The sequence below is a fragment of the Lipophrys pholis genome, assembly GCF_963383615.2.
Source record: "Lipophrys pholis genome assembly, chromosome: 8".
In the NCBI taxonomy this organism is placed as follows: domain Eukaryota; kingdom Metazoa; phylum Chordata; class Actinopteri; order Blenniiformes; family Blenniidae; genus Lipophrys; species Lipophrys pholis.
The window spans coordinates 17,418,939-17,444,007 of NC_137630.1; the positions used below are offsets into that span (position 1 = coordinate 17,418,939).

General features: G+C 40.2%; 2 protein-coding genes across 3 annotated transcripts in view; both read left to right on the forward strand.

The window, feature by feature from the left end:
- src (v-src avian sarcoma (Schmidt-Ruppin A-2) viral oncogene homolog) overlaps positions 1–18,657 on the forward strand; it is a 42,320-nt gene extending 23,663 nt beyond the window's left edge. The window contains exons 4-12 of one of the 2 annotated variants that reach the window (XM_080469362.1): positions 2,621–2,719; positions 3,712–3,815; positions 6,466–6,615; positions 8,444–8,599; positions 9,499–9,678; positions 10,397–10,473; positions 10,920–11,073; positions 15,874–16,005; positions 16,116–18,657. In XM_080469362.1, the coding sequence (XP_080325488.1) occupies positions 2,621–2,719; positions 3,712–3,815; positions 6,466–6,615; positions 8,444–8,599; positions 9,499–9,678; positions 10,397–10,473; positions 10,920–11,073; positions 15,874–16,005; positions 16,116–16,324 (1,261 nt within the window). In that variant the 3' untranslated portion in view covers positions 16,325–18,657. The remainder of the gene's footprint in view (positions 1–2,620; positions 2,720–3,711; positions 3,816–6,465; positions 6,616–8,443; positions 8,600–9,498; positions 9,679–10,396; positions 10,474–10,919; positions 11,074–15,873; positions 16,006–16,115) is intronic. The other variant, XM_080469363.1, reaches the window with a different exon arrangement.
- A 2,029-nt stretch (positions 18,658–20,686) lies between these two features.
- The window catches only part of mical1 (microtubule associated monooxygenase, calponin and LIM domain containing 1), a 33,109-nt gene continuing 28,726 nt past the window's right edge, over positions 20,687–25,069 (forward strand). The window contains exons 1-2 of the mRNA XM_080469225.1: positions 20,687–20,852; positions 21,432–21,523. The gene's annotated coding sequence lies outside the window, so the exon portion shown is untranslated. The remainder of the gene's footprint in view (positions 20,853–21,431; positions 21,524–25,069) is intronic.

Genomic DNA, 25,069 nt, shown 5'->3' on the forward strand with positions numbered 1-25,069 from the left:
GCTGGGCAATATATTGCAATTGTGGGTTTTTTATTGGGATGACATGGGGACTTTACATATTGCAAACAGGCAGAATTTATTGCAATAGATTATGTTCCCATTTGTATTCATGCGCAATTCAATCCCACAATGGATCAGTCGCTATCAAGTCATGAGAAGTTGTGCAGATAAGTAGTTAGGATATTTTAAACTATTTATTGCACTGAATATTTCAAACCTGGTGGTCACACTGTCTGTTGGCGCGAACTGTGCAGACACACACGTGATGTTTATCGTTGCATTTCTATTTTATATTGCACAGCCCAAATAAAACTTCCATAACACCTCAAAGAAGTAAAAATTCTACTCTAAAATGATTAAAACCAGATGAAACTGAAATTTAAAGATGTCAAATAATGTTTTTCCAATATGAAAAAAAAAAGTTCAATAATTTAGTCCGTTTGGCAATTCACATTAAAAAGAATGTTTATTCCAAATCACACAGTATGAATGAATGAAATGAATACATAAATTAAAGTTTTGAAGTCAAATAAGATATTATAATAGCTTAAAATAATCCAAAATAATAAAACAATTGAGAATTTGAATGAAATAGGTATTTGTTTTATATTATTCTTAACCCTCTCATAAATGGAATTATACTCAGGGTGCCTGGATTTCACATTTGTGTTTCTTGTAAAAGGATCAAGAAATGCGGGAACACTTTCTTTTTCAAAGACTACTTCAGATCTGGTTAATCAATAAAATATTAATAGTTTAACACATTGGACACTTTCCACACAACTCAAAAACTCTTTCTAAATATTTCTGTGATTTTTAACTATGCATGCCACACACACGCTCGGTTTCTGGTAGTTTCTGAGTTTTCCGGCTCTCATAAATAGTCCTATTGTTATGATAGATGGGGGGGGGGGGGGGGGGGGGCTGGTTTTTAAAGTCTGAACTTACTGTATGGTTCTATAGAGGTGCAGTGACCCATGTTTACCCCCAGTGCTGATGCCCACCAACAAACCGCTGACCTAGAAGGCAGCAGCTCAGAACAATGGTGGATTATCGCTGCATCTGGCCCCTTAAGCCAAACTGACCCCCCCCCCATGCTTATTGGGTCAAGTTCACCAAGAATCCATGAACAAGTGGTCTCACTCACATTAAACCTGAGGGTCTGCAACCTTTAGGAACAGAAGAGATGCAAAAGAAATTCATTTGAAGCCATAAAGCATATCGGAAAAGCAACTAATAAAGGACATAAAGTTTTACTCAACATACGAAATGTATTGGAAATTTCATAACTACAACTTTTATGTAATGTTTTACCTTTCATTGCATTTTTTTTGTAGGCTGTCATTTTTGTTATTTCAGCTGTTTTTTGGTTGTTGATTTTTTTTTTTAGCTTTCTCAGTGATTTCAGTAGGGCTGGATGATTTGGCCTCAACAAAAAAAAAAGATTTTTTTAAAGAATAATTTGAGTTTCGATTTGATTAATCGATTAAATCGATATTTTGACCAGCCCTAGATTTAAGTCATTTTTGGCATGTGAAGCTACTTTGGCAATTTTGCCTTTTTTTTTTTTTTTTCTTTAGCTATTTTCTCACGATTTAATCTTATTATCCATTTCTTTGTAGCAAGTTTATCCATTTGGACTGTTTTTTTCTTTTTACCTTTTCTTGTTCATTTATTCCATTTATGCTACTTTAGCCATTTTAGCTGTCTTACATTCTTCACCACTTGATACTAGTCCTTTTGAGAGATATTACGGTTTGCAAATGAAATGGAATAAGATAAATCTGTTTATTCAGAGGTCATTTACATAAAAGAGCTGCCACGTGTGGCTCCACAGCTGCAGCGTGCAGGCCCCGGAGTTCCTCCATTTCTTTCGAGTCCAGTTCACTGACGGCTGACGTACTTCCGTGATGATAATTTGGTTCATGCGTCCTCCTAAGCTTAATTGCTCTCTCTCCACTGTTACATAATTGCTCGGCTGTTTGAGGTCCACAGTGTAGTGGGTTGTGTAGTGCTGGAGTCTTTTCTGTTCACTGCCTCTTTAATCCTCTTCTTTTCCACCATTTCTCCATCACAAACCCATCACTTTTTTACAGGAGGAAGGTGAACTACAGGTTTGTGAAGCTTGGTCTGCTTTTGTGTTTCACATAACGTAAAGCCTGCTGTGTTTCATAGCATGTGTGCGCTGTAATCCTACTTGGCTAGAAATGTACTGATGTAACTCTGTCCCTGCCCTGTTGCCCCCCCCCCCCCCCCCCCCCCCCCCCCCCCACACTTCCCCCTCAGTGCAATGAGTCTAAACAAATTAGAAGTTTGCTCTTAATTCTGTATTGAATAAAGCTGTGGCAGCTCGATCCTTCATCAAAAGTAGCCCCATCTCCTCACCCTCATCAACGCATGCTTGTCTAATTATTATTTCCTGAAATCATAGAATAAGTTGGGCTTCCATTTATCAAGCTTCTCCAGGAGTCAACAGTTTAATTACAGTAGAGATTATCAGCGGCGTCCGGTTCTTTCCGCTCCGAGACGCTTGATAAAAGGCCCGTGTGTGTGTGTGTGTGTGTTTTTGGATGTGTGATGAGCCGCGTTAAAGCAGCGCGTTATCATTTCATGTGTGCAGAGAAGGGGACTGGTGGCTGGCGCGCTCCCTGACCACTGGAAAAAGCGGTTATATCCCCAGCAATTATGTGGCTCCATCTGACTCCATCCAAGCAGAAGAGTAAACCCCTTCATTTTTTTTTTTTTTGTAAACTTGCTCTATCTCTTTTATCTGTCCTTTTAACCAAGTGCATGCAACCATTGATGCTAAAGCGTGTGATTTAAATGTTTTCCTTTTACGTGTATATAATGAGTTCTTCAAAGAATAGTTTGACCATGGTGAGGGGCCCATTTAATTGCTGCCTTGCTGGAATGGAGAAGAGAGGTTATAGCTCTAATCTGGTTTGCTTTGTTTTGCAGAAAAGATAAGAAAATGAGTAGCTTGGTTATGTTGGCATCACCCAGGTGCCCTTGGCCAAAAAGCTGATGAGATTTATACAATACTTATGTTTAGTAAAATAAGATTTGCCTCCAAGTTAATAATTGGCTAAAAGCTAAAATTGTAACATCTTGGGAGGGAAAAAAAGTGCATGCGACTAGCGTGACCTTGAAAATCCCATAAACTGGTGCCGACTTGTTAGTTATCATTAAGACTCAAATACGCCTGAAAAGTCATTTACTGACGCGTCAAACCTGAAAGCCATTAAAAGAAAATCTAATTTCCGGTTAGAAGCTAATTCTTCTGCAGCTCCATGCAGGACAGCAAATATCCCACCGTGTCGGTCTGTTCTTTCTGATCGTTGTGCTCCGTTTACTCTGTGAACTTTATACTCACTAACCTGCTTGCTTTGGATGATTCCCACACACTAACTTTTTTGTAACAACTCCATCTCTCGCCTTTGATTCCTGCACCACCAGTCATCTCACACTGACTATAGAGTCCAGGTAAGCAGCTGCTGCACTGCACCGCATCTGGAATACACTCTGTCTGAATCTGTGAGCAAGCTTCATGTGCTTTTTCCTTTCTTCCTCCCACGTACATCTTCTTCCCCTCATCAATGCTCTCCCTCGTGTCCCGTCTCTCTCTCTCTCTCTCTCTCTCTCTCTCTCTCTCTCTCTCTCTCTCTCTCTCTCTCTCTCTCTCTCTTTCTGTCTCTCTTCCGACATCACCAGGTGGTACTTTGGCAAAATCACACGCCGTGATTCAGAGAGGCTGCTGCTAAGTTTAGAGAACAGAAGAGGGACATTCCTGGTGAGAGAGAGTGAAACCACCAAAGGTAAGTGTGTGGACTCGTCATTTCTTCTGCCTGTTCAGACTGTAAAGCCTGTGATCAGATGCCGGCGAACCTAGAAATAAAGAAGATAATTTAGAAGAAGGTTTTTATTCAATTAGGATAACGTTTACAGTTTCTGTTAGGATGTCGAAAACTATGGCGGTCCAGAGTTGACAAATATGATAAAGTGCAAATAGGATAAAGAACACAATTGAAAATGCAAAAATTCAAAAGCTGCAACAAAAAAAGCCATAACATACTACAGCAAGTGTAAAAGTTCCTTAAAGCACTAGACGTTAATGAAGGAACCACAACATAGATGCAAAAACGACAAGTGAGGTGCAAAAGATGCACACACTGCATCGCAAATGTACAATGTACATACGACTGAGCTGCAAGAGTCCCACCGCAACTGTAAAAGGTCGCAGCATGAATGAGTAAGCGCCAACATGGAGAGAAGAGCTGAAACACGAGTGCAAAGACAACAGGTGCAAATGATTCAACAATTTTGAAAAGTCGCATCAGCTACAGCATAGACGCATCAGTTGAACGACTTATACGAAAGCTACAACACAAATGTCGGAATGTAGAGGGCACGTCACAAATACAAAACTGGTAACATGAATGCAAAAATCACAACACGGACGCAAAAGTGGCAACTGGAATACAAATGTTTCAACACAAAAGCCAAACGGGAAACACGACGGCAGAAATGCAATCTTAAAAGGCAACAACTGTAACCTGAATGCAACAGTCCCGACTCAAACCCGAATGAATAGAAATAGAAACTGCGACTGGAATACTAACGTTGCAACAGTAAAGCAGCGACTCGAAGGCAAAAGCTGCAACGAAAGTGAGTGATGTGTGTCGTGGCTGTTGTGTTGGCGCTACAGAGGGATTGTTTTTACTGACACATTAAGGAAACCTTTACATGTCGACCTTCTGAAAACACAACCACTTTGTGATTTGTACACACCAGACAGACGTCTACTTCATTTTCTTCTCAAACGACTTGTTCTTTTGTTTTGTGGATTTTACCATTTGTTTCTCGCCTTCTGGCTTTCTTAAAACCATGTTAATATACGTGTAACTTTTCATTGCTTTATCACTAAACGCCTGTTTTCTGGTGGTTGTAATGGTCTCGGTTCTCCTCTTTATTAAACTAGTTCCAACGATTCACAGTTCTATTAAACAGAGGGATTATTTTTAAAGGCCTTCAAGGTTTGTTATGACTGTTTGCATCATCGTGCGACAGCCTGGTGTAGTTGGCATGAGAAAGTAAAATTATAAGGGGAAGAAGGCCTTTATTATGTCTATGGCAATGATCAACAAGTTTCCTTCGAAAACATTTTGTCCCTGGCATTTTTATCCGACTTCCCTCTTTTTGTGTGTGTGTGTGTGTGTGTGTGGGGGGGGGGGGGGGGGGTAGCTTCTGGACTTGTGAATTGTTCACATGAAAGCCTGAAGTTTGGCTTTGAATTCGATGACATTTCTCAGTAAAAAAACAAAAAGGCATTGAGACGAATAAAGCCAGTTCTTTCCAGAAGTGAAACGTGTCACCCTGCTGTGTGGGTACAGAGGAGACACGAGTCGGGCAGATGGAGAAAAGGTTGGAGCTGGATCTGATCTGCTGCTGCTGCTACTGCTGCTGCTGCTGCTGCTGCTGCAGCGTCCCCAGAGGCTCAGTCGGCTCTGTGGAGATGTGCACGCTCCTGCACAGTGAAGGATTACCATCACAGGATGTGTACATAAGCTGTGAATGAAATGAAGAGAGAGGGCTGAAGGAGGGAAGAGACGGACAGACCGTGAGAGGATGGGCGAGCTGAAGCATTGTAGAAGAACTGTGTGGGAGAGCAAAAGACAGAATTAGGTCAGTGTGGAGCTGAGGACTCTACAACCAGAGGCCATATCACCCAGTTCAAACAGAGAGAACAGGAGGAGGCATCGCCTTGGGCCGCCCTGTCAGTTTACGCTGTTTTCAACTTGAATTACACTGCCCTCTAGTGGTGAAGTAAACTTAGAGTCCATCGTCGAGCTTCAAATTATTGGAAGCTTTTTTGGGGGTTTTTTGCAATGGAAAGGGTTGTGTCTACCACTTTAATTTACCCCCGCTTAAGTAACAACTCTTAATGGATTTTGTAAAAAAATAAAAATAAAAATAAATAAAAATAAATAAATAAAAACAAGCTTTATTTTGCTTAGTTTTTCTGGATTTGAAAATGAATAAAACTGCAGCAAAAAAACTTTTTAGCTCTGTTTTTATAAATTGTCTTGTGATTAAAAATAGCTCTTCTTGAAATTTAGAAAGTTATGCATTAATTCCCACATTGTCATGTAAAAATTAAACCTTTACAAACACTTATTGTGGAACTCTTCTCTGCATCTATTGATTTCATTTACCCCAGTATTATTATTATTATTTATTAAATTAAAAAATCAGATTCCTGAATCTGTATGATCTTTTCACAGTATTTCAAACCTAAACATGTTGCTCTCATAAATGTAGACAGAAAATGCAGCATGTCTCTCTGACAAGAAGTGCTGTACCGACCAATTTGACCCCCCCCCCTTTGTCATTTTGATGCTGTGAATAAAATGTTGTGGTGTCACTTTATCTCTAACGCCTCATCCTGTGTGTTGTCATTGCTTCCAGGTGCGTACTGTCTGTCTGTGTTGGACTACGACAACACCAAAGGCCTGAATGTGAAGCACTACAAGATCAGGAAGCTGGACAGTGGAGGCTTCTACATCACCTCGCGCACACAGTTCGTCACCTTGCAGCAGCTCGTCAACCACTATCGCAGTAAGTTTGTAACAGAAATAAAGATACGGAGTGAATCTTTTCTAATGATGATTTTGTCCATCATTCAGTCAGATATCTCCTCTGAGCCAGTTGTCAGTAGGGCAAGTGGCCACATTTAGGAAAAATCCGACTGTGTTTCTTCTTGAAGTCACACCTCTGAGTTAAAGGGGACATATCATGCTAAATCCACTTTTTTAGCCCTTAAATGCATTTTGTTGTATATTTAGAGTGTTTAGAAGTACAGAAAAGTTCAAAGTAGTCTCTTCAGGTGCTCCGTTGATATCTTTATATTCTGTTTTGGTCATATTTTGCGATCGGTTTCGATTTTTCTATTCTCTATTACGTTTTTTGAACAATGACGTCACAGTATTCTCAGCGGAACTGCCAAATTAGGACATCGACATTTCGAGCAATCCGCCATTTTTGTTTCTCGCTGCGATTTTGTAGTCCAACCGAAGTTACGAGAGGATAAGTCGAAATGTTCGGTTGTTGGATGTAGTAACCCACAAGCTTCGTTACACCGTCTCCCAGCATCAGAACCTTTTCGAAGTGCCTGGTTGAGTTTTATTTTTCACAGAAATGTACCCACATCTGTGGGTAAGGTCATTTTTGTGTGCGCGAATCACTTTAAGGACGACTGCTTCAGCAACCTCCGCCAGTATAAAGAAGGATTTGCCGAAAGACTTGGTCTGATTGAGCGGTCAGTTCCTTCTATCTATGGAGACGACGAACAGAGCACTTCGGTAAGCTGTATATAACGCTAAAAAGTGTAATGATAAGACGTCCCTGTCATTGTTTTGTTAGCATTAGCAGTTGCACCGTCTTCATATGTTAGCGCTGTGTGCTCGTTTTAGATTATAATGTAACTTCTGTGTTAAATAGTCGTTGTAATACAGGCAGTATTGTAGTAGTGGGCATGGATGGAGAAGTTAGTGTAAATATAGTAACACACCATTGCGTTACATCCATATGAAGACGTTGTTCTTCAGGTGCATCATTGTCATTTTCATCTCGCTCCGCCGGGTCCGACTCTGGCTCCAACATGTATGGCTGGATGGACAAATCTTCCGTTGTTGACATTTTGTAAATAATGTGTGACTATAAAGTTTCTGCGCCGCTAGATAATTGTATCTGTTCTATCAAACTACAAAGATGGCCGAACAGGGTGACGTTGAACCGAGTGTGACCTCTGCAACCTGGAGAGGAGGAGGGGTATGAAGTGTCTCATTTGCATTTGAAGAGACCGCCCCAAAACGAGTTGCTCTCAGAAGCGCATCAGAAAAGGGGTTGAAAAGGGGCCTGTGGAGCTATAATAATGAGGAATTCAGACCCAAGCATTGCAGTTTCGCGTTGTATAGACCACAACTGTATGATTTATATGTAAAAAGGAAGGATTTAAAAGCATGATATGTCTCCTTTAAATGAAGGTCACAGATGAGACGACTGTCATAAGATGTGTGATAAACTCTGAGACGGGAGCATCAGTGTGTTTTGGGGGACTTTTTCAGAGTTCTTCAATGTTCTATACTGTTTGACAGTTTTACATTGTAGGAAAGTTCCAAAATGTGAACGTGTGTGTTCTGCGTGACTTCTGGATCGTTAAGTTATTCTGGAGGTTCTGGAAGGTATTTGATTTCAAGGAATATAACGTCATCAGCAGAACGAAAAGCTATATTTTTAATGCATATATCTCCGCCCATATGAAGCCTCTCTGTGATACTGACACGTACTCCGGGGTATCTCGGTACTCGGTGACGTCCATGTGGGGTGTGGTTACCGTGGCAGCAGAGCAATGTGAGTGAACCTGACCTGCGTCTCCCCTCCTCAGAGCACGCTGACGGACTGTGTCACAGTCTATCCGACATCTGCCCCGTGCTGAAGCCTCAGACTCAGGGTTTAGCCAAGGATGCCTGGGAGATCCCCAGAGAGTCGCTGCGGCTTGACCTCAAGCTGGGACAGGGCTGCTTTGGAGAAGTCTGGATGGGTACGTCACTGTTTGATTTGTTTCTTATGCAAAACCTTGAACCCTCTACCTACAGGGGAAATGTTGACTTTGTGTTCTTCAGATAGAGCCATCGACAGCATTTAGCTGTTTGCTTTTATTGTGCCTGGGTGTTAATCTGGTTTTATAGGATTCTAAGTCAGGGACTGAAAAGTTGTCTAAGTATTTAACACTAATGTGGTGCTACACTGTATACTGCTGCAGTCTGTTCATTTATTATTCATAACTATGTTGTTTTATACATTTTTGACAATTCCCTCTTCCTTCATGTCATTTAGGGTTTTTTGTCAAGGAAAAGTTAAGACAATAAGCTTCTTTAAATCACTTTTTGGAAATAGAACCCACTGCAACCCTCGATTGGATACTGCAACATGGAATAGGTGAATAGATACTGATTGGAGGAAATATCAATACTAGAAGTAATAGTACTAGTAACACTAAAATATGACACCCCCCAGACATACTAATATACAGACTGTGATTTCAGCATCAACATACTTTTAATTGATTATGTTATTTGTGGTCATGTGCAAAGAGGATTGATTGAAGGCAATGAATAAATAAAACAAAGATCATCTTCTTCCCATGAACAAATTACAATTTTTATGACCTTGTGATGTTGATGTGAACCGCCAGTGTTTTTATGGTGTTCTTCTTTCTATGCAATTTTATAGAGGAAATCAAGACAATGTTTTATTTTGACAGTACAGGAAGTTTGGCACCCAACCAGAATGTAATCGTCGCAATACAAGGATTTCAGGATTTACCCCAGATTGAATCCAGCTGTGTAAAGTTTCCCTTCAGTGTGTGCAGAAATATGTGCTCGTGTTCTAGATATACAAAGTGTCTGAAAGCTTTTTTATTTTTTTTTTTCCAATCAGGAACATGGAACGGTACAACACGTGTTGCCATAAAGACCCTGAAGCCGGGCACCATGTCCCCCGAAGCCTTCCTGGAAGAAGCTCAGGTCATGAAGAAACTGAGGCATGAGAAGCTGGTTCAGCTGTACGCCGTGGTGTCCGAGGAGCCTATCTACATCGTCACTGAGTACATGGGACAAGGTCTGCAAGGCACCAGGACACCCACATGTTCAAACACTTACACACCATTAGTTTTTTCTGTAATTCAGTTTTTTTAGTAAAACAAATGATCATGGTTGAAATGCTATGAGTGGAAATGTGAGTGGAAACCTTAAAATGACCAATAATATGATTTTGCCCATTTGAAATATTATTTAGCCAATATTTTTAATAACTTGCCAATTGTCTTATAAAATAACAACACAATCACAACCATAATTGAGATGATGTACCGTATATATTACTACTTTATTGGTTGTAGTTATTACACTTTACATGATACTTAAATGATGTAACAATTCAGTAATGTAGCAACTGAAATCATTAGCAATCAAACTAATCTAATCCTACTTTATTAATCCTCTGGGGGAAATTCCTTCCTTCCTCATTGAACCATCCTATTTCTTGGATGCGATGGGCATTAAGGGCACCCCAGGGGTCAAGGGTCTTTCTCAGGGACCCACACTGGCGCCCTGCGAGCTTCCGGCCTTAAGTTTAATTAAACATGTTATTGACTTTATTACGTTTATACAATACTGTTGGCTACAAACCCTCCTGAGTAGAAATGAACCGGTTTTCACTTCTAAATTCAAACATGCATAATGGTGAAATTTGGTGATTTTACAAGTCTTTTGAGAGTTCAAACACTTCTAGCTGTTATCTGAATCGTCTCTCCTGCTGTGCGTTTTTCTGCTTGCAGGCAGCTTACTGGACTTCCTGAAAGGAGACATGGGAAAGATGCTCCGGCTCCCTCAGCTGGTGGACATGGCCTCACAGGTCAGAAATAACATCCTGTCACTGGCTTTACCGTTCACTGCTCCGGCCACTGTGTAGTTTTAGTCACACACAGCTGAAATTGCACAACACGTGAGGTCCTACTGAGCTTTGAGAACCCAAATACTTCACATATATTTAAAGTTAAGATGTGGAGACTTGCTGTCCTTAATATTAAATATTTTCAAGTTATGGTGTTTTTCAATATCAAGGTTTAGCAGGAGTCTTCAACTTTTACAATAATAAGAAGATACAAATTAATACTTGAATTAATTATTTACTAAAGGGAAGTTTGAAAATTAAAACAATAAATCTCTGTGTTTTTATATATATATATATATATATATATATATATATATATATATATATATATATATATATATATATATATTCAGTCCAGTCCAGGATGAGAAGAGCGCTCAAAGTTTATCTTTTTGCATGTTTGTCAGATTGCCTCCGGGATGGCCTACGTGGAGAGGATGAACTACGTGCACAGAGATCTCCGAGCTGCTAACATCCTGGTGGGTGACAACCTGGTTTGCAAAGTGGCTGATTTTGGTCTGGCCCGCCTCATTGAGGATAACGAATACACTGCCCGGCAAGGTGAGACCACGACCGAACACATCATAGCTTATTGCATCTGTTGTTTTTAAAGGTCTTTTTCTTTTGCATTGTGGTTTCTTTGTATCAATCAATCAATCAATTAACTTTATTTAAATACCACTTTTTGTACAATAAAGGTAATACAAAGTGATTAAACAATGATTTAAAAACAATGCAAGACAGACACATATTAAGAAGCAAATGTACACGCACGCATATGCAGACATGCCTCGTAGTATGAAGACATGGCAGGGAAATGACAACTAAGGTGAGGAAAAGGCCACATTTGGGGGCAGTCCACACTGCGAGTGTCACAGCCTATGACCACAGTGTAGATTAAACTATTTTCTTGATTGTGTTTTACACCTATTTTATTTGGTTTGCATTAATAAGAATAGTCTGTTAGGTATTGTGAAAAATACTAGTACAGCCCTATATACCATGGAGAAGTCATTTGACTTTTCTTCCTCTAGATACCAAAGAACAGTCAATTGACTCACAGACTTTCAGATAACACCTCACCCTCAGCTGTTTGTTATGTAAACAAGGCTAATACTGGTGCACCACAGGAGGGGGAGCCAGGGGCAGACCAGTAGGGCATGTTTTGTTTTTTTCTTTGCTGAGGTTTGTTGTATGTGCCATGAGTAATATACAAAAAACAACTGTGATTTATTTACAATGCTTTTATTGTACTTTAGCTAAACAAAACAAATAAAACAAATGCCACACATATTTACAATTTTAAAAAGCATGCAATATTAGGATTGTGCGTGTGCGTGTGCACGTGCGCGTGTGTGTGTGTGTGTGTGTGTGTTGAGCGTGACTGGCATTTCATCACTCATTCAGGAGTCTGCTTGGTCGGCACATACCTGGCATTGCCATGGTATCTCCCTTTTACATTGGCCACATGTGTATTTGTAGCATTCAACACATCGTACAGTGGCGCGATTGTTCTTGCATCGATGGTTGACCTGACACTGAGCCCTTTTACCAGGCCTAGGTGTGGGAGGTTGTTGCTGAAGCTTTTGCTCCTTGCATGCTTTCTTTGCACCCACATGAGAGTTAGCCAGCTCTGTTGCTAGCTGCACCAGGAAGTCAACCCGTCTCTCCTCCCTCCCGGAGCATTCTTGATAAAGCACGTGTGCATTTAGTGCAGCCATGTCAATCATGTTGTAGAACACGGCGACTGGCCATCTCCGTGTTCCTGTGCGCACACTGTACTCTCTGACCATCTGGTCCATCACATCCACGCCGCACTTTGTGGTGTTGTATTTGGTGATGGTGTTTGGCTTCCTTTTGGTGGTATCCTCAGTCTCAACCATGCTGTGCATGCTGCTGAGAACGTAGACGGTCTCCTTCCGTTTTGGTGCATATACTGTCAGCGTGGCACCAGTGGTTGAAAACACCTAAAAATAAAAATAAATTGTCATTTTCCACAGCACTTTTACACACTTGGAGGTGTTGGTGAAACAAAGACCTGCAACATACCTGAGTGGTGAATTGATTGCGATCCGTCTGTCTCGCTGACTGAGGAACTTCCCGGCGAATCTTGTTGACTGTGCCGAGGATGGTGGTTTTCCGGCTAAGCAGTCGTCTTGCAAGTGACAGTGATGTAAAGAAATTGTCAGTGGTAACAGCTCTGCCCTTGTCCATGAATGGTTCCATCAGCCTCATCACTACACTCTCGGACAGTCTCTCCCCACTTGGTCGACTGGGGTCCTTGCCAAGATATGGGAGGACATTGCAGATGTACTTGGATTTCAAGTCACAAGCCACCCAAAATTTGATCCCAAACTTGTCAGGTTTTGTTGCAATATACTGCAAAAAAGAGCAGCGAGTCTTTGATGGGAAAAGTTGTTCATCTATAGTGATGTGTCGACCAGGGTTGTAGGATGCTATGCAGTTGGTGACAAACGATCCCCACACATTGGAAATTGCAGCAAACTTATCAGTCTCCGCTCGTTCACTCCGCGTGAACATGTCATCAAAGCGTAGGTGTCGCATGATGTCTTGGAAGCGGTTTCGGGGCATAATTGCAATGATCCGCGGATTTCCCAGGTTTGCTGACCAGCTGTCACACAGTGATGGAACCTTGGTCACCCCCCGCAAAATCATGATGGCAATAAATGCCATTAGTTCAGGGAGGGCCATGAACCAATCCACCTGCTCTGTTTGCCGTGCATGCTGAATAGTCCATTCTTGAATGGTACAAAGCATGTCCAGAGTGATAAAACAGAGGAAGCTCTGAAGGCGACTCCCGATACTTTTTCTGGCCTTAGCCGTTGGTTCTCCATCTGCAGCGTACGGTTTTATTGAGGTGAAGTTGAGAGGTGTCCCCACCTGTTCTTCACGCCACACTGTGCCGTCTTTTGCCGTCTCGGTCAGCTCACTCCCCATCCGAGCTCTCTTTTGTGGTAGCGGAGCAGTCTCCTCATCTGCATTGTGAACAAATTCAAATTATGAGCAATGGGAAAGTCAAATGATATCACAAATTCATGCATAGATGCTAATAATAATTCCAATACATCTGAAATACACTTCTTCTGGATCTGAATATTGTCTAAAATGTCTTCCTAAATAAAAAGATACAACAGCAGAAAAAATATCTTGCGCTTCAGATGGAAAAGTAGAACCAAACAACTGGAAGAAGGCCCACACTCCGAAGCAAAATGTTTGAAATGGAATCTGAAATAGGAAATAATATGAATTGAAAATAGGATGTTTGGGAAATCTAACCTGACAGCTCAGAGTCCGAACTCGGCTGAAGGATTACGTCGTCTTCATCCGAGTGAGAATCTTTTGCTCCGTTCAGGATCATTTCCAACGCCTGTTGAGTGTTGAGTCTTCTCTGCATCTTTATTCCTTGGAGAGGAGGTTCATCCACCACAAATGTTTTGAGATCAATGAAGTGGTAGGCTATGAGGGAGGTATTTATCTAACTCAACACAAAAGATGCTGAGATAGGTCTACTTTGAGAGCAAGCCACATACAATAGGCTAATCAACAATCTCTTTTTGTGCTGCAATCAGTCAATTGAGCCACATACAATAGGCTAATCAACGATCTCTTTTTGTGCTGCAGTCAGTCAATTGAGCCACAAACAATAGAAAACTGCATTTTTTTTGTTACCATTTGATTAGCCTTTATTGAAATCAGGAGAACCACATTGAGATTACTCACCTCTTTTAGTACATAAAAAAGTTTGCTGTGTCTTATATTAATTCTAAATACAAAAATATTCTTAAAATAAATAAATAGCACAAAAGACAAATAGATGGATACAATAAAAAGTACAGTCGCAGAGAAAGACAAAACTATAAAAGCCACCAAATACTTAAATATAAGTTAGCTAAAACAAGAACAAGGTTAGGTTTGTGTTTACATGTGCTGTAAAACGGCCCTAAACTCGCCCAGCATGACAAACTGTGAGTTTTTAATTTTTTTCTGTACAGTATTCCATAAACATGGAGCAGAATACATAAAGGCTTTTTTGCCCAGTTTATAATGGATGGTCGGAACTGTGTGTAAAAACAAGTCTTTAGACCTCAGACTGTAGTTATTCCTGGGACACATTATAGGTTATCACACACGCAAATATTCTACAATTTATTGCTGAGATTTATTGAGTGTGCTAAAAGAAGCTCTGAGCTTTGCCCATCCCCAAACACTCCAAAACATCCAAGGTGTGAAAAATTCCAATGCACCTCCCCCATGTTGGGACCTCTCTCTTTGCAAGTCAGATTCTCATTTTCACTCCCCTGCTGATCCTCAGGTAATGTCCTTTCATTTGTAAATAGAGTCATTTGACTTAGAGCTGGGACTTAGAGGAAGTCTGAAAAATCATGGGTCTCCTAGTGTTTAAAGAGACTGATCCTTGCAGGCCCACCACCCGTTCCAGTTTCTTCCTTCCAGATGCAGAAATTTCCCTGACTGCAGAACTAATTGCCCCCCTGGTGGACAATAAAGACCGGCTTGACTCAACACACTTCTATCATTATTCTTATCAGTTGTTGCATGTTCCACAAGTTATCAGAAATCTCAATGAGGCAATGAAGTTTGGCTTTGCTTTCAGCTATGCCTCAGTTGTTTTTCTTTTCCTCCTCCATATGAGAGAGCAGCCCATGCTGCATAGCTCATCGGACTACAAGAGCCATTTTAAAGACTTGAGGCAGTTGCTGTGCCATTATTGTGGTTGCTTTCACGCTGCACTCGCACCTCACCAGAGCGTGACAACAACTGCACTGAGATCGGCCTGAAGACCAGTTTTGGTTCTAGAGTTGCACGAGTATATAGTGTCACGTTAACACCTATTTTGCTGCACTGCACTTAACTTGAAAACAGGAGGTGTGGCGTCCCCCTGAGAAACGGCTCTATGGAAACAGTCAACTGAGAGGCGCAGTGAATACGGCCATTTTCAAAACAATACATCATGTGTTGGTTGACTGATCATATCTCACTCACTGTATTGATTCAATGTGACCTGCTGGCAACAGGTCAAGAGTCATTGTCAAAAACATTCTCCACTTCTGGGATGCTGCTGCTTGGAACTGCTGTGACGCCCCACAGCCGCTCCCGGTGGAAATTACCCTCAATCTCACCCTAATCAACAACCACCCCAGGACACAGTGATAATCTGATTGAGGGCAAGATCTCCTAACCAAACGCTCTTGATTATGTCATGTGTCAACAGCTTTGGGAGTCATCGATTCAGCACCGTTTTGTTTCCTCAATGCAACCTTCTTTTTTCACTCTGCTACAATTTTTATATTTTGACTTTATGATAAACTTATTGTCTTACAGGAGCCAAGTTTCCCATCAAGTGGACAGCTCCTGAAGCGGCGCTGTATGGTCGCTTCACCATTAAATCTGACGTCTGGTCATTTGGTATCCTGCTAACAGAACTGGCCACCAAAGGCCGAGTGCCCTATCCAGGTAACAATCAAGTTCCTATGGCATGTACAAACAGCAGAAACAGTCCTTGTTTAAATGGAAATATCTGTGATCCATATCTCTAACATTGTTTTTTGTTCTTTCCCTCTCAGGTATGGTGAACCGGGAAGTGCTAGACCAGGTGGAGCGTGGTTACAGGATGCCGTGCCCAACGGAGTGCCCTGAATCCCTACACGAGCTGATGCTGACCTGCTGGAGGAAGGAACCTGAAGAGAGGCCCACCTTTGAGTACCTGCAGGGCTTCCTGGAGGATTATTTCACCTCCACAGAGCCTCAGTACCAGCCAGGAGAGAACCTGTAACAACTTTGCTGTGCATGTGGTCAGGAAGTGCAAGGACGGGGCATGTGCATCTGCTTTACAGTGCATGGACACAAGGGTGCACGAGCGTTGTGTTTGTTTTCATCCCGGATACAATCAGTGACTCTAGTCAGTGGGACATGAAACCAATCAGCAAAATGCAGTCTTTCCAAAGTCATGATCATTTCCACCGACATTTCTGTTCCGAGGGACAATTTTCAAGCGATTTGGCTTCTTATGCATTACTTGAACAGGCACACGCCTTTTCTACCCTCCATTTCTTTATAAACGAATACCTTCATGCATTCTTCCTGTGGTACTTCGTCTGTCTGATTTTGTAGTTTGCCAACGTCACATTGCAAGTGACACACCACTACAACATGCGGGGCTGCACACCGGTACTAAACACTAGAATAAACATTGGATATAAGTATTTTCCTGCTGAAAACACTTGCTACAGGATGTCTATTTTTACTACTTTTGTTGAGGGCAGGGGGAACCCATTTGAAATACATTGACACAAACTGTCTTCCATTTTTTTCCCCCCTTGAGAAGCAACTATTTGGGACATGCAGCAATTTGTTTGGATTTTGCAGATTGAGTTTTTTATATATTACACCTGGATCAACTGGAAAAAATTTAAATCACACTTCTATTTTATAACCGCGCTTCCCTTGTGCAACACAAAGACTAGTTTACTAGCTGCTGTGAGGCTTTATATAAGACTCTGGACTCCTGGTATCATGTGCAGTCTGTTTTGCTGTGATCAGCTCAACACAAAGAAAAGAAGAGGCAGAGTCTGCCTATTTATTTTCTGACTGTGACTTTTCGTACTGCAGACAAACGGCGACTGATCACTAACGGTCATCTCAGGATGGTGTGGACAAGAATTCTGCTGCAAGGATTTTTGTGCCAATGAAATTTTCTTTTTTTTTTTTTTTTTTACTCTCTTCTACAACTTAAAAGTGTATTTTAATACTCCAAACTTTTCTTACGATGAGTTAAAGAAAGAGAGGCTCTGCGCCTGTGTACAGTATCAACCGGCTCACCAGTGTTGGTTTTGTGCCGATTTCTTTCCAGGCACTCAAATTAAAATCAGGTGACTCTGCTTTTTATCTTTGCTTTCAGCTCTGACCTTCATTGATGTGAAGAATTTGATTAATCCAATATTGACATTTCACTAATTTGTGCGTCTTTGGAGCACAACCTTACACTGGAGATAATTACATTAGGGGATTTGTGCTTTATGTGGGTTGTGCCTCCCTTGGCCCTTCAGGGGGCAAACCCCGAGGCTTTCCCATCAACACATAGGCATGTACAGGAATAAAAAATTTAATAAATTGGCATATTGACACATAATTGTAAATATCCTCAGTGCTAATATTTTGTATATATCTTCATAATTTATTCCTTTTAAAAAACATTTGTTTATTTTTTGCCATAATTTTTCAAACATCATGGTACTTTTATGGGTTGACTAAAACAAAAAGTGATATATATATATCATAGAAACACTTCATTACATGTTTATTTGTGCACCTTTTTCTGTGAAACTTATCTTGGTTGTACATTTTCAATATGTCTGACAGATGTGGTACAGAGAGATCGCACTGAAACACTTTTTTTTTCTTTTTTGAAACGGTTCAGTTTTGCCCAATGCTGATGACGTCCTGCTCCTCCCTGTTGTATGCCACCGCTCTTTACATCCTGATTATCTTCCGATCATGTTGGTACTCCTGTGGCGGCTGACAATTGAACAAGTAATTGTCTCCCTTTTGTGTGTCACGTGCGTGCTTTCTTGATTGCATCTGACCAACAGTGTGTGCTGCCAGCCTCTGCATGCACCTTCATGCTTGTTCAGGTGGCCTGATAGGCCTCTCCAACCTGGATCTCTGAGAGCACGACTGATAAAGACCTGCACACAGAAATGGAGCTTGAGATCTGTGTCCTGTGGACATGGGCTATGCTATAATGAAGGCATTGATGTACACAGGTGTAAGCAGGTTGTCTGGCATTGTACCCCTCTTTTTTCCTGCTGTCTCATTGAATGTTCATGAGCAAAAATATGGGAAATGTGTGCATGTAAACGGTTATTTAGTCGGTATGCAGCCTTGCTCATAAGCCAAGAGCATTTCCTGTGGGGTTCTGTTGGTCTCTTCTCTGGCTATGCAGATATATTTTTTTTTAATCTGTGATATTCCTACATAAATATAAATATATATATACTCTTTTCTACTGTATGCAATGGGAATTTTCACATAAATTTGTTAAATCCTGCTGAATATTGTTCAAAGTTGAAACTACATTTCAATAAAATTTGTATATTGTCAACAGTCCATTCATCTTCTATAACTCTTTACTTTATCCTAGCTGACCCCTTCCAACATCCTCACCCCTTTGCCCAATTCTGTCACCAATTCACCTGCATGCACATAGAGAACATACAAACTCGCCACAAATGGCCCATATTTGATGATTTTCTTACTGAGGCGAGAGTGCTATATTTCCAATAGCAACATCACCTTGTATTATAATGATATATCAAATTCTGTTTCTATAGTAGCAGAAGAAGGCTTTTTTTTCCACCACAATGCAGCAGTATGAAATATCTGCAGTTAACTAATGCTATAAGACGCTACACTATTTAAGTTTGGGTGGAAAAGCATATTTCCGAAAGAACATCCATCGACTTCTAGCTGGAGCCAGTCTGCTGATATAATAGGTGAAAGTCAGCAGAAACCCTGAACAGGTCAGCTCGCAACGAACTGGATAGAGTCCCTTTATTTATGTATTTATCTTTATTTATTTTTATAGATAGTTGGATCCAATTGTGCTCATAGTCTGAAGTCATATTTGTGGATATAGCTATTTATTATCTTATTTATTTGCATGAGTTAGAAAATATTGCATGCACATATTTTGGTAGGTAGTTTCTTTCCTTCTGTTTTAAGTTTTGTAGAAAAATAAATATTTCTGTGTATCGGATGTATTTGCATTAGATGACCTTCTTTGTAATCTAATTTGTTCATTCATTTGCTTACTTACCCTCTTATTTATGTAATCAGATATGGAAATTACCCAAGACAGAGGTGTTAATCTCATTTTAGTCCCGGCCAAGTTTGATCTGAAGTGAGCAAGACCACTACAACAGAAGCATAATAACCTAAGAACTGTTTATACAGCTCCAAGTTTTAAGATTTTTAGTGCAAAGAGGTAATTTAACTATCTATTTAAGAAACCTGTGTATATTTAAAGTTGAATAAATGTAATCTCAACATTTTGTGAACTTTTAAAATGGCCTGGGCTGCAAAATGTGAAATGACATGTTAGGCATTTTACAGCCTTCAGCATGTATGTTTTTTCTTATCCAGTCTCAAAATATGGTTGATGACAGTTCTCACTGATTCATGTCACGTCTCCATCAGTCAAATGTCACTCACACTGCGCTTTTAATGCAAGAAAGACACTGCAGCACATAGTGCATTTCATTCTAAAAGACAATGTTAAAAACCCAACAGGCATCCCTCCCTCATCCTATAATGTCTTCATGTCACCAGAATGTGTGACGTGTTAAGGAGCTGAAGATGACGGAGGGAGCACTAAATAATTTCTTTTAGTTTAAACGTTAAACTTATTAACAGGTCAAAACTGAGGAGTAACAACTAATCCCTAAAAATCGACTAAAATACATTTAGTTCGCACCACTGGGATAAACAAATGAATAAAATTGTGCAACACAAAGTGTTGTGTTGTTCTGTTCAAAGCTGGAAGCTAAAGAGTCTTTAGTTTACTTTTGAAAACATGAACACCTCAAATAATGTTGTGGGGCATATTATTAAAAAAAAAAAAAAAAAAAAGCTTCACAGCATATTTCAGTTCTAAATTTTGGTAGAACTAAAGGATCACTTCCATAGGACCTGAGAGCTCTCACAGGGTCATAGCTGATAAATATAGCGGAAACAGACCAAGCTTTAAAACCCACTAAGATAACCTCAATAGATTGATACATTATGTCCAAAAATATATATATAAAAATAACAGATTACAATCCTTACTAAATCATTTTCAAATAAATTACCCTTAAATTAAAAATTAAGAAAAAAAGTTTTCTTTGTTGCTGTTTGTTTGCTGTTGTCCCTCTGGTTTATAGTAAAATACAGTGTATGTTCTTTAGCAGTGATTAGATATTATTATTATTATTATTTTTAATATTAGTAGTAGTAGTAGTAGTAGTAGCATTATTATTATTATTATTATTATCATTATTATTATTATTATCAGAGGATGAAGGTGTTCCTCCTCACTTCCACCTCGCACCTCGTGACGTTGCTGCTGGCGTTCTCTTCAGTAGAAAGTCCCGGAAGCGGCTCCGCTCGTGCAGAATGAGCGCGAGGCGCAGGTGAACTGTGTCTGTCTGTCTTTTTTTTTTTTTTTTTTTTTTACTGTAAACAAAGAGACAACGAAACAACATGGAAACGGCGCCCTGGGTTCAGTTTCACAGAAACCCGCTCTCTGCGCGTCTCCGCGCCCGGTAAGGAAACTTTTAATACAGCGCAGCTCATTTATTTCGGTGTGTGTGTGTGTGTGTGTGTGTGTGTGTGTGTGTGTGTGTGTGTGTGTGTGTGTGTGTGTGTGTGTGTGTGTGTGTGTGTGTGTGTGTGTGTGTGTGTGTGTGTGTGTGTGTGTGTGTGTCGGTGCAGCAATGCTTTCCACTTTTCAAGTAAGTTGTTTTGATAGTTTTAAAGCTTTTTCCTCTCGTTGACATTCAGTGTATGTTTTAAATATGAATGACTGTTTCTTTATATAAGACTGGTTTTTTCTTTTTCTTTTTTTTCTTTTACTTTGCCTCTTATGTCAGCCCGGAAGGCTTCTTGGTTGTTCATTAAAATGTCCCTGCTTGCACTTGGTAACATGTTGGGACTGCACATCACGTTCACTGCCACACCCTCCTCTGCAATAAGACTGCTGTCATTGTGAGCTGCAGGATTTACAGGGAATGTGTGCCAGTGCCTCGAGCACATCTATTCAGGCAATGATATTCTGTTGTTTTCTGTCCCACTCATTCTCTTGTTTCTCTTTCGATGTTTGTGCCTCTCCTAACACCTGCCAGGGGCAAGATCAGTGTTTGATCCCAACAGCCTGATACACAGAGCATCGCCAGACACGCCAGACACTCCGCGAAAGGCTTACACGTGTAATAAGGTGGGTCAATCCACTCCAATCCCAATCCAATCCACAGCACGGCCTGCAGGGGAAATCAGGTCAATTCACCTTTACCTCCTGGTAGTTTCTGTCTGATTCTGTTCACTGCTTTCCTGTAAAAACATGTCTCTTATTCAGAATTGCTTCACACAAGTCAGATGATGATGATGACGATGATGCTCATGGCCATGACTGTGTGTACTTTTGTCAGGGTTGATGCTCCTTCAGCAATGACCCCGTCCTCAAGTTATATTTACAATATGAGGGTGATGTGTTTGTGGGTTTTTATGAAAGTCTGCGGCTGCTTCTCTGAAACGCAGCACAGAAGTATAAATACAGCCGCTGCTTTGAGAGTCAGATAAAAGAACTGACATGAGTGTCTTGAGTTATTTTTAGTTTTGACAGGGTTTTTTTTTGTTTTTTGCTAACTTCTTCCTGCTTGTCAAGTGTTGTTTTTTTCATTCTGTGCACTGGATTATTTTATAGAGACTTTAAACTGCTTTCAATCTTGATAGCTGAATGGTGTCTGACCAAAGGTAGCTGTACTGGTCTCGTCATAAAGTGTCTGATCTGACGTAGCGTCCACACAACAGTTAATGACTGGGAGGAAGGCAACTAAGCTTTAAAAGCGGGATCTAAGTGTCATTGCAATTTAAAACCTATCAAGAAATCCAAAAGTGTCGGTCTCATTGTTGATGCATGTATATATATAAAACATTGTGTGTAATAAATGGGATGTAGATGACCTGAAAGGATATAATATGTAATGAAAGAAATGTTTTAAGTGCAGATATGAACTGATTCACAACAAACATGTTTAAAAACTCAATCGTTTCTAAACATGTTTTTAAAGCTTTGTAATTGTGATAATTTTCACCTCCAGTTACAAAGTGAAAGTGAAGAGATAAACATCAGATTCAAATATTTTGAGACTTTCTATTTTCAGGATACCTTGAAGAGCAAAACATAAAAGGCTTGAAATAGGCCCGTTTAAAATATTTTGACAAATGAACGATTCTCCTGTCTTTTAATCTTTGAAATTTGCCTGGAGGTGGTGTAGTGGTTTGCTCTCTCCTCACATTGATGACACCCTGGTTCACTCTGCTTTCCTTGGCGTGATCTCCTGGTGCATGTGTGGGTTTTTCTCTGGGTACTCGCAGACTCGATCACACATTTCAGATACATGCTCGTGGGATTAGTTTAGATGAGTTCAAATTGTTTGTCTCTCCTAGTCAGACATCCTGGTCTTATGAGATGTCCGGGATGTGATGTGGCTTGCGTGTAATGTTTGCATGGATCACCTCCTACTTCAAGCATCCTTAAATTGAGTAAAGCCGGTTTGGAAGATGGCTTATTGCCAGCTGCAGTATTGTCATCCGAGCTAGGCTTTTGACTTGAAGCTGCAGTGCAATCTTAATGCCTCGGTGGTTTCCATCTATTGAGCCCTAAGGGGGTTTCAAGCGAATGCCACGTAGTCGTTTGTCTTCCAATGTATTTTAAGTCGCACAACTTTTTGTTAGTGCAGGTGTTTTTCTAAATCCTCCAAAGCAACAATGCAATGAGCAGGAAGAGAACCGGGAGATTGCCATCCACGTTTGTTTCGTAAAGCTGTGTCATCCTGCTGTTCGCTTGCAGTAAACATCTCTGACAGTCACTGGTGAGGTAAATGCGAGGGAGGAATGTAGGACATAATAGCACTTTAAATGCAGTTTTCCATGGTTGACACATCCACACAAGCAGAGTCACATGCTGCAGGGGTCCCAGGCTGTAATTACAGCCTCTGCGTCTCAGGTGGAGGGCAGAGGCTGCACACACTGCGGCGGAAGGGAGTCGCTGCGAGGTAACCGCAGTCGTCAGGAAATGAGACTCCAGTGTTGGTTGCAGGAAATGGCAGCCTCATCTGAAAACGCACTTCCGATTCTGCAGGTTTGCATGCAAGCGTCTGCATTTCGTGCCGCTGTGAGAACAGTGCTGAAAATTGGAAAATGTTCATTTGAGTTCTTGACTGAAACAATCTTGAATCTGGTGTAACGGGTTCTCTATAGTAACACACCTTAGTTAAATATTGACAACCAAACACCGTGTCATGGGCCTGCATTGTGTTTCAAATGAGTCTAATTATGAGAAATGTATCCTTCATTGTCTCACATTCATCGCTATATTGCTCAATTTAATTCTTCACTAAATAACACTAAATAAACATTTATTCTTGAGATTTTGAGCCTTAAAATATATTGTTCATTGAATTTTCAACTAATTTGGGGACGAGGAGGATTACATATGTGATCAAAGAAGTGGAAATTGTCAAAAAAAAAAAAGCACCTTATTGTTTTTTTACTTTACTAATGAATGTTTCTGGTTAAACTTGTCATGAGCAGCCTGCAGATACATTTAATTATAAAATAGGTTGAAATGCAAAAAGTGCCAGGTCAACCATAGTTGCAATCTCTATATGGTGCACCTTGAAAAATATGAATATAATTGAATTGTTCAATTTTTGTTGTTAATTATTTCTACATTTATATAAACAAAGTGTCGTGCTTTTTAAAAATAATTAAAATTAATTGTGCTAATTATATGCTGCATTTGCATCTGTATTCAGATATTTCAGTCTGTATGTATTGATTCTAATATGAGGTGCCTGTGGAAGCAATAGTTAAATAGATGTTCTTGTGAGTTTCACTCTCAGATTGTCCGGTTTACGTTGTTTAGTATTGCAATAATGAGAAATACAAACAAGTAATTAGATGATGTCTTTGGGGTTTCATTTGAACCAGTATTTCCCATCACATTTGCATCTGTCGTTCCCACCTTCAGGTCTGTAGATTTTTGTCTTATAGAATAATTAGGACTGGCAATGGAAACAGTGTTTTAGCTACACAGTTTATGGGAATAATTCCTCACTTTCTTTCACATTTACGCCTCAGTCATTTTGAAGTTGTAAAGCACAGTCCAGTCAGTTATTATAGTTCACTCTGTGTTCATGATAAATCTGTGATACCTCCTGCATCATTATTGCAGCAATTATTATATTGCTGTGGTGGCCTTGAGGTTAAACATGCGGGCCTGGAAGCAGAAGCTCCAAAGTTCAAATCCCACTGTGAGTCTCCCTGCATGACCCTTGACCCTTGACCCTTCACTCCAGCTGTTCCAGGTTACCTATGAATATGATGAGTTAAATGCAGAGGAACTAATTTCCCTAACGGGATCATAGTATATAGTTGGTTTTTTATTTAAAATTTTTCTCTTTGACTCTCGTTGAATAAGATGTGACAACTCTGCATTAGTTGGAATTTAAGAAGCATTTATGTGCTGTATTTTGTCAGTCTGATGGTAAAGTAGCTTTAATCACTCGTCATGGGAGTATCCTTCATTCACAGTCAAAATAATTGAACAAAGACCAAAAGAAAACATGGAGACTGCGGAGAATGGCAAAAGCAGCCTAGCCCTCTTAGCAAATCGCTCTATGATTCTAAGAATGTTGTACTTGCCAATGCGGAAAAAAAAATGAATTACAGTAGTCTCATGTGGATGTTATAACATCAT